Genomic DNA, 10,310 nt, shown 5'->3' with positions numbered 1-10,310 from the left:
GAAATAGAAGTCAAGGCTGAAAGTGCACGTTAAGGAAGTGTGGGAGGGGGCTATGTGGATCTGGGTGTTTTGAGTGTGTCACTGTGATCTATGTGAGTCTATGACTGTACTGTTGGCTGTCCACCTCCAGGTTTTTAGCTTATGTCAGTGCCTACACAGAGACACCAGTTGTGGCCTGCGTCATTTCAGGGTGCCTGGCGGGGCTGCTCTCCTTGTTGGTCAGCTTGCGGGACCTTATTGAAATGATGTCCATTGGGACGCTCCTGGCCTACACCCTGGTGTCGGTGTGTGTCCTGCTGCTGCGCTACCAGCCCGAGAGCGACATCGACAACTTCGTAAAGTTCCTGTCGGAAGAAGGCACCAAGAAGAAGGAAGGAGCTGTGGCCGAGGGTGAAAAGGAAGCTACCTCCCCCATGAGCGAAGGTGAAGACTACGCGGGCCTTGACAAGAACACGTGCGGGGCCAAGAACCTCCCATCCTTGGGGGACAATGAGATGTTGATTGGGAAAGCGGAGAAGTCCAGTTACAGCACGAACCATCCCAATTACGGCACAGTGGACATGACCTCAGGAATAGAGGCAGACACTTCGGAGAACATCTACTCAATAAAGCTCAAGGAGCTGATTGGACCTCGATACTACACCATGAGGATCCGCCTTGGGCTGCCGGGCAAGATGGACCGTCCCACCACTGTCACCGGGCGTACAGTCACCACTTGTGTGCTGCTGCTCTTTATCCTGTCGTTTGTCTTCTGCTCCTTCATCAACTTTGGGGAGGAGTACATTTACAATCAAAGCTGGTGGGCTGTCCTCTTGGTCATCCTGATGTTGCTGCTAATCTGCGTGCTCATCTTTGTCATCCTTCAGCAACCCGAGAACCCCAAGAAGCTGCCCTACATGGCTCCCTGTGTTCCCTTTGTCCCTGCCTTTGCTATGTTGGTGAACATGTATCTCATGTTAAAACTCTCCAGTATCACCTGGATCCGCTTTGCCGTCTGGTGCTTTGTGGGTAAGTGCTGAATTAAGTACTTTGGCTGAATGATTTGTTGGCTTCAATGGTTTATATTCCTCTTTGAATTAATTTTATGTGTCCTGATGATGAATCAATGGTGCCAAGCCATAGCAAATCTCTAGAGGTCTGCGTGGACATAAAACAGGGGCAAGATGTTGTGAGAAACACAAAAACAGCGGACATTGAAATCCTGATCAGTTAAAGAATTGATGGAGGAAGTCAACAGGTCAGAATGGTCAGGTCTGAACCCTTTCTCGAGGTGGGATATTGTATCTGGATCTTGGGAAGTTGTGGAGAGCAGAAATCCTTAAACAGTTCTGGAGAGGGGTAATCCAGTTCTGCAGAGAGGTAATCCAGTTCTGGAAAGGGGTAATCCAGTTCTGGAGAGGGGTAATCCAGTTCTAGAGAGGGGTAATCCAGTTCTACAGAGGGGTAATCCAGTTCTGGAGAGGGGTAATCCAGTTCTGCAAAGGGGTAATCCAGTTCTGGAAAGGGGTAATCCAGTTCTGGAGAGGGGTAATCCAGTTCTAGAGAGGGGTAATCCAGTTCTACAGAGGGGTAATCCAGTTCTGGAGAGGGGTAATCCAGTTCTGCAAAGGGGTAATCCAGTTCTGGAGAGGGGTAATCCAGCTGGAGAGGGATAATCCAGTTCTGGAAAGGGGTAATCCAGTTCTGGAGAGGGGTAATCTAGTTCTGGAGAGGGGTAATCCAGTTCTGCAGAGGGGTAATCCAGTTCTGGAGAGGGGTAATCTAGTTCTGGAGAGGGGTAATCCAGTTCTGGAGAGGGGTAATCCAGTTCTGGAGAGGGGTAATCCAGTTCTGGAGAGGGGTAATCCTGCAGCAACAATCAGGGCAACAGTCTAATGGAAAATGAGGTGGAAGTTCAGGATGAACTGGAGATGATGAAATGACCCTAAAATAAAAGTAGGCCAGATTTTCAGGTAGAAAATTTCCTCTGTCTCCAAAAATACAGGCCAGTTGGGAGTCAGGAATAGTTTTGGCATCAATTAGAGACAGAAAGTTAGAAAATAGGAGCGAGAATAGATCTTGATCTTTATTAGAGCAAATGTTTAATTGGTTATGAATTTGGAACCAGAGTCAGCCATCTGCTCCTCCAGCCTGCACCCCGACTAAATCAAATGGATTATTTGCCCACGACCTGGACCACATTCCTGTCCAGTCACTTTAACCTTTCACCCCATCTCCTGCCTTGTGCCAGTCACTCATCCACTTCTGTCTGGAAAATATTCAGACTCTATTTCTGTTGCTTTGAGCAGGAATTCCAAAACTGTTTTAAATAGGCAACTTCTTATTTTTAAACATTAGAACATAATTCCAAGTCAATAAATTGGTAAGAGATCTATAATTTGCAACAACTGGAGGACATGGGTTAAGGGTGTGTAGAGCGTGTTGAAAGAACCAAAGACTTGTTGATCCAAACCAAGGCTTTTATTAGCTAAAAGACTGGAGCGTATCGCATGTAGGTCGACCAGTCCAGAATGACCTGGTCTGGCGAGGAGCAACCCTTTAAGACCTGCCAGTAGGTGTGGCTACATTCTCAGCCAATCACAGTCATCCTACACTACATAGACACAGTGGTGATAGAATCTGTGCTATCACAGGGTGAAAGGAGAAAAATTTAGGGGGAACATTCGGGAGAACTTCTTCACACGCAGAGTGGTATGGAATGAGCTGCCAGCTAAATGGATAAATGCAAGCTCAATTTTTATATTTAAGAAAAATTTGGAAAGGTACATCGAAAACTTCGACCTTTCTAGTCTGTGCCGAGCCATTTTTTGCCTAGTTCCACTGACTTGCACCCAGTCCCTAGCCCTCCATACCTCTCCCATGCATGTACCTGTTCAAATTATTTTTAAATGTTAAAATTGAGCCCACATCACCACTTCAGCTGGAAGTTCATTCCACACTCCCACCACTCTCTGCGTGAAGAAGTTCCCCATAATGTTCTCCTAAATGTTTCCCCCTTCACCCTTAACCTATGTCCTCTGGTTTGTATCTCACCTACCCTCAGTGGAAAAACTCAACTTTATTTATCCCCATCATAATTTTGTATGCTTCTATCAACCCTCCACTCATTCTTTGACACTTCAGGGAATAAAGTCCTAAACTGTTTAACCTTTTCCTGTAACTCAGTTCCTGAAGTCCCGGCAGTATCCTAATTTACTCTACACTCTTTCTATTTTATTGATATCTTTCCTGTAGTTAGGTGACCAAAATTGCACACAATACTCCAAATTTGGCCTCACCAATATTTTATACAACTTTACCATAACATCCCAACTCCAGCACTCAATACTTTGATTTATGAAGGTCCATAGGCCAAAAGCTCTCTTTACAACCCTGTCCACCTGTGATGTCCACCAGGGAATTATGTATCTGTATTCTCAGATCCTTCTGTTCCACCAACTCCTCAGTGTATATCCTTTCTTGGTTTGACCTTTCAAAATGCCTCGCCTCATACTTGTCTGCATTAAATTCTAACTTCCATTTTTTTCAGCCCATTTTTCCAGCTGGTCCAGATCCCTCTGCAACCTTTGACCTTCTTCGCTGTCTACAACACCTCTAATTTTAGTGTGATAAGCAAACTTGCTGATCCAATTTACCACATTATCATCCAGATCTGATATAGATGATAAACAACAATGGTCCCAACATCAATCCCTGAGGCACATCATTAGTCACGGGCCTCCAGTCTGAGAAGCAATCGTCCACCACTACTCTTTGGCTTCTCCCATCCAGCCATTGTCGAATCCAGTTCACTACATCACCATGAATACCTAGTGTCTGAACCTTCCTGACTAACCTCCCATGAGGGACCTTGTCAAAGGCCTTACTAAGGACCATGTAGACAAGATCCACAGCCTTTCCTTCATCAACTTTCCTCATAACCTCCTCAAAAAAACTCTGATTGGTTAAACATGACCTACCATGCATAAAGCCATGTTGACTATCCCTAACCTCTATATATTGATGTACTATCTCAGAAGATCTTTCCTGGAACCAGCACACCAATGACATCATGAAGAAAGCCTCTACTTCCTCAGGAGTTTGCGGAGGAGCTAGTGGAGTTGTTCAAGTGAACCGGTACGGACTTGAAGGGCCGACATGGCCTGTTTCCGTGCTGTAAACGGTTATATGGCTATGGTTATATAATGTGGGTCGCCAGGGAAGCCAGCAGTATCCCTGACGACTTCATCTGTGAGAAACGCATCCAACTGCAGCTCCTGACAAGCCAAGTTAAGGAATTGGAGCTGGAGTTTGATGAACTCCGGATCATTCGGGAGGCAGGGGTTGAAAGACAGGAGTTACGGGGCATACCCATAGAACCATAGGAAGCAGGTGGAGGGTAGATGGGTGACTGTCAGGAGAGGGAAAGGAAACATGCAAGCAGTGCAGGGCACCCCTCTGGTCATCCCCCTCAATAACAAGTATATAATTTTGGATACCGTTGGGAGGGGTCCTACCAGGGACAAGCCACGGTGATCAGGTCTCTGACACAGTATCCGGTCCTGTGGCTAAGCTCTAGTGATAGGGGATTCCATAGTTAGGGGGACATTTAAGAGGTTCTTTGGAAGAGATCGAGTATCCTTGATGGTATGTTTCCTCCCTGGTGCCTAGGTCTGAGATATCTCAGCTCGAGTTCACAGCATTCTCAGGAGGGAGGGTGAGCAGCCAGATGTCATGTTATAGGGACCAATGAGATATGTAGGAAGGGTGAGAAGGTCCTGTAAGGGAGAGTTCAGGAAGTTAGGTGCTGGGCTGAGGGACAAGGCCTCCAGGGTAGTGATCTCAGGATTACTACCTGTGCCATGTGCTGGTGAGGTTAGAAATAGGAGGATAATGCAGCTTAATACATGGTTAAAGACAAGGTGCAGGAGGAAGGGCTTCAGGTTTCTGGATCACTGGGCTCCCTTCCAGGGAAGGAGTGACCTGTTCTGAGGGGAATTTGAATTGGATGGGGACTAATATCCTCGCGGAAAGGTTTGCCCGTGCTGTTCTGGTGGGTTTAAATTAGATTTCTACACTGTAGTGATCTATGGTTCTATGGATAGATAAAAACTTTTTTCCCAAGTTTAGAACAGAGGTGCTAAGTTTAGAGGAGATGAACAAGGCAAGTTTTATTTTGCCGAGACAGTGCTGGATACTTGGAAATTACTGCCAGGAGAGGTAGTGGAAGCAGATGCAATGGCGACAGTTAAAAGGCATTCAGACAGACACATAAACAGGCAGGCACTGGAAGAATATAAACCATGTGCAGGCAGATGGCATGAGTTTAAATTGGCATCATGTTCAACAGAGACAATAGTGGGCCAAAGGGCCGTTCATGTGCTATTCCGTTCTAACCACACAGTCATAACAATAATGAATTTATTGTCACATATAATGCACCAAAATCTTTCCTTACTGAAAAATACATCTGCAGTTAATACCATTCCACCACAAGTCATAGGAGCAGAAAGAGGCCATTTGACCCATCGAGTCTGCCCCACCACTTAATCATGAGTTGATCCATTTTCCTACTCAGCCCCACTGCCTGGCCTTCTCCCCATAATCAAGAACCTCTCACTCTCTGCTTTAAATACACCCAGTGACCCAGCCCCCACAACCACCTGTGGCAACAAATTCCACAGATTTACCACCCTCTGGCTGAAGAAATTCCTCCACATCTCTGTTCGAAGCAGATGCCTTTCAATCCTGAAGTTGTGCCCTCTTGTCCTGGACTATCCCACTGTGGGAAATAACCTTTCTACATCTACTCTGTCCATGCCTTTCAACATTCAAAATGTTTTCACGAGATATCCCTTCATTCTCCTAAATTCCGATGAGTGCAGGCCATGTCCTGTCAAACACTCCTCATATGATAACCCTTTCATTCCCAGAATCATCCTAGTGAACCTCCTGTGAATTGTATGCCTTCCACTAATTGAAAAAGAAGTAATACATACAGAAGATGGATCAGTAACAAAATATTCCCACTTACCATCGTGAAAGAAGTAAATGCTGTGTCCCAGTAGTGCAGACAGTTCTTTTCCAGTGGCGGAGGATTCCCTGATGTTCAAGACACTAGTAGAATTATACAATCACATAGCATAAAGAAGGATATTCAGCCCACTATGTTTATGCTGGCTCTTTGGAAACACCCCCATCTATTTCCACTGCCCTTTCTTTCTCTAGAGCAATATTTGTGCAATGCCCCTTTTAACTCTGCTTCGATCTCCCTCTGGCTGACCACTTCCCTCTCTTTTCCCTCCCCCAGGTTTGCTCATTTATTTTGGATATGGGATTTGGAATAGCAGCCTGGAGATCGGAGCGCGGCAGGAAGCTCTGAGCCAGAGTACATACCAGCGCTATGACGTGGATGACAGCTTCCCTTATCCCGAGGCGGAGAGCAGTCAGTGGCAGGAGGAGTGGCCGCAGCCTGATCAGATGGGCTACCAGTCTCAACAGGCAATGCCTGACATTGTGGGCAACCACAGAACCAACAACAGCATCACCAAAAACAAAGGGAAGTATGTCAAGACTTCAGAGGCTCTGATTGCAAATGATGAGCTTGCTTATTCCCCAGAGTAGGAGGTACTGACCCCCTCAGACCCTTGGACTAGTATCATGGATGTGATTTCCCCTTTAAAAACATCATCCAGTGGTGTGATGTTAAAACAGCAAGGTCCCGTTCATTTCTGCCCCAAACCTCACTCAGTTGGCTTATTAAAGGGGCCCCATTTTCATGAATAAATGTTTGGCAAGCATTTGAATTGATCAGAAGTGTGGTTGATTGGCAATGATTATAATGTCACAGGGAAATAAACTGTATTTTTCAAGTGGCCTCAATTGCCAAAGAATTACAAAGGAATTTGCCAGATATTTAACACTGTGCCCCTTTAATCAGTAATTCAAGGTATAAAAAATATCCCTATTCAGTATATTATCTCATCAGGTACTTTTGAAAAGACCACAACAGTCACTGAATTTACTGAAGTGTTGAGGACAAAAGAACTGGGATGTTGGACATCAGGAGACCAATCGCATTGTGGGAATGGGTGGGAAACTGATCAGAGATGTTGGAGATTTGATGGTTTAGGTTTCCAGCCCCTTGTAAGGTATGAATATACTGTAGTGACATGGATTCTGTGCGTTCCAATGGTCCTGGACCTCTCATCACAAGTCCCAGTCAGTGTTTGGGTAACTCAGTTTAACCAGGACCGGGGAAAATTGGACTGTGCGTGGAGAAGTCAAGAGATGGTACAATAAATACAGTTATGGCTCCTGTTGTATAACACTTGGGAATCTTGATGACCACTTGGATATTGTGAGGCTGACACCACGTCACCTATGGGTGAATACGCTGTTGGAATATCCTACCACCTCAGAGGAGTAAGACTGAATTGGATTGTTTATTGTCATGGGTTTTGTGAGCTATCGAGGCTAATCAACTCATGTAACACGCAGGATAAAAATATCAAATCATTAAACACTAGATTGACTGCATTGAGTTAAAGAGTAGAAGATATATAGAAGGTAAATGGAGGGGATCACAGAAAATCAAATAAAAACAATGCAAGAGCAAGTGAGAGATCCATGTAAAAGTTTGATTACTGTAGGAAAGGAACTGTTCTTGAATCTGGAGGTTTGTGTTTTCATTAGACTTTGAGACATAGGAGCAGAGTAGGCTATTCAGCCCATCAAATCTTCCCCACCAATTAATCATGAGCTGATCCATTTTCCCACTCAGCCCCACTGCCCGGCCTTCAAGAACCTATCAATCTCTGGCTTAAATACTCCCAATGACCCGGCCTGTGTTAACAAATTCCACGGATTTACCATCCTATGACGGTGATATCATCGGCAAACTTGTAGAGCAGGGTTGGGCCACACAGGTAGCAGTGTACAGGGAGTACCATCAGGGGTAAGTATGCAATCTTGTGGGACACCGGTGTTCAGGATTATCATGGAGGATAATGTAGTAACCCTCACTGAATCAGGTCTGCAGGTCAGGATGCAGGGACCCACTTGTAGGGGTTTGCAGCCATGAGGGATGAGATGAGGGAAGTGAAGCTGCATTTAATGGCTAACTCTGCACTCATCGACCTCACTGTCACTGAGTGAATCAGGAGAAAGGCTTTTCAATTTGCTTTATAAACACATACTTCTTGGTGGGAGCAATGCTGCCCTCATCTCTGACTCATGACCACGATAAATTACTTCTGTGAATGAGATCTGCTGCTTGCAAGGTGACATTTTTCATTTCTTCTCTGGTTTATGAACAAAATTGATGCATGGCACCGTAACTGAGTAACACTTCCTCTTGGAAGGAGGATGCAGAGAGAGCCAGGAATCTGAATCGCTTCATTTCCTTTGATTCACATAAATTCTCTGACTAAAGATCCATGTATCTATTTCAAAGACTTATTATTTGTGTAGCAAAGAAACACATTAGCAAAATTGTACCTTCAGATTTAAAACAAACTTCGAACACTGTACACTTAACTCTAAAAGGCAAGGCAAGTTTTATCATCTTGGTCTTCAGATGAATTAAACATTTTCTTCATCAGAACAGTTTACATTGGAACTATCTTATTTTTTATTGGAAGATTTACTTTTAACCACCACGGCAATAGTTACTAAAAGGATGGAATCTTGGGAAATCATTGGATTATAGAGTGGTTACAGCAGCCATCAGATTCCTGAATGATCACGGCCTTAGTTTGACTTTACGTGTACTATTTCTGTTTATTGTTGAAAGGTGGTTTATATAAATGTTTGCCCTGTGACGCTGCCACAAAACAACAAATTTCATTATTCTGATTCATAGAATGAAGATTTTGAGTCTATTTTGGCTCTTTATACAACAATTCAGTCAGTTCCATTCCTTTCCACTTTCTAAATATCCCTACAAATGATTTCCCCTCATGTTCTACTATACGCAAAGTGGGGTTGGTGTGACACTATTACAGCGCCAGCGACCCGGATCCGCCAGTGACCCAGATCTGCCAGCGACCCGGATCCACCAGCGACCCGGATCCGCCAGCGACCCGGATCCGCCAGTGACCCGGATCTGCCAGCGACCCGGATCCGCCAGCGACCCGGATCCACCAGCAACCCGGATCCGCCAGCGACCCGGATCTGCCAGTGACCCGGATCCGCCAGCGACCCGGATCTGCCAGTGACCCGGATCCGCCAGCGACCCGAATCCGCCAGGTGTCAGTAAGGAGTTTGGATGTTCTCTCTGCGTTTGTGTGGGTTTCCTCTGGGTGCTCTGGTGTACTCCCACCCTTCAAAATGTATGGGGTTGGTAGGTTAATTGGGTGTAATTGGGCGGATGGCATGGGCCTCAATGGGATTATACCATGTTGTAAATAAACATTTTAATTTAAATATAATTTTTACAATTTCCCTTCTGAGAGCTTTGATGGACTTTGTTTCCACCATCTCTACTGGCGAAGAGTGCCAGATGAAACATTCAACTTGCAGAGAGTTTTTCTTAACATCACCCCGACTCTTTGCACTTACGTGTGCTGTTTCTGAAATATCTGCTGATAGATAACTTGTTCTTATTGACCCTTTCTAAATCCTTCATCGTGCTTTACTCTTCTATGATATTTCCTCTCAAACAGAGTTGGTTAACGAGAATTCAAGCCAGGAATTTCAGGCTGGTAGCCAAAATAAGAAAACACACAGAACTGGTGGAGGAACTCAGCAAGTCTCACAGCGTCCATAGGAGGAAAAGATATAGAACCAATGTTTCAGGCGTGAGCCCTTCCTCAAGCTCAGGGCCGAAACATCAGTCATATATCTTTTCCTTCTGTGGACACGTGCTGAGTTCCTCCAGCATTTCCGTGCACTTTTACCACCAACACATTGTCCGCAGACTTTCGTGTTTTACTCTCTGGTCGCCAAAATTTCTCATCTCGAGAATCATCGGAGTAAACCTTACTCATTCGTCTCCTTCAGTATTAAAAAAACCCTCTAATTCAGCAGCGGAATTATATGGCACTCTACCCCCAGACTGAAGATAGAACACAGAACATTCCAGAACGGTTTAGGCCCTGCGCCCACAATGTTGTGCCGACCTATGTAAACAATCTAACCCTTCAGTTTCCTTACATCCATGTGCCTGTCTAAGAGTCTTATGAATGTCCCTATAGTACCACTCTCCACCGCCATCCCTGGAAATGCATTCCAGGCACCCACCACTCTCTGTGTAAAACACAGAGTCGTCTCCTCTAAACATTCCTCCATTCACCTTAAACAGATGTCCTCTGGTATTGGGCCCTTCCCTT

General features: G+C 45.1%; 1 protein-coding gene across 1 annotated transcript; it reads left to right on the top strand.

Moving 5' to 3' along the window:
- Positions 1-130: 130 nt before the first annotated feature.
- LOC138751045 (solute carrier family 7 member 14-like) lies at positions 131-9,089 on the top strand (the record flags this gene model as incomplete). The annotated part of the gene is made up of 2 exons (XM_069913146.1): positions 131-1,008; positions 6,290-9,089. Coding segments are annotated over 2 exons (1,192 nt in total), but the record flags the coding sequence as incomplete, so codon positions are not given.
- Positions 9,090-10,310: the final 1,221 nt, after the last annotated feature.

The sequence above is a fragment of the Narcine bancroftii genome, unplaced genomic scaffold (assembly GCF_036971445.1).
Source record: "Narcine bancroftii isolate sNarBan1 unplaced genomic scaffold, sNarBan1.hap1 Scaffold_626, whole genome shotgun sequence".
NCBI lineage: Eukaryota > Metazoa > Chordata > Chondrichthyes > Torpediniformes > Narcinidae > Narcine > Narcine bancroftii.
This window is presented reverse-complemented; position numbering and strand designations above follow the sequence as displayed.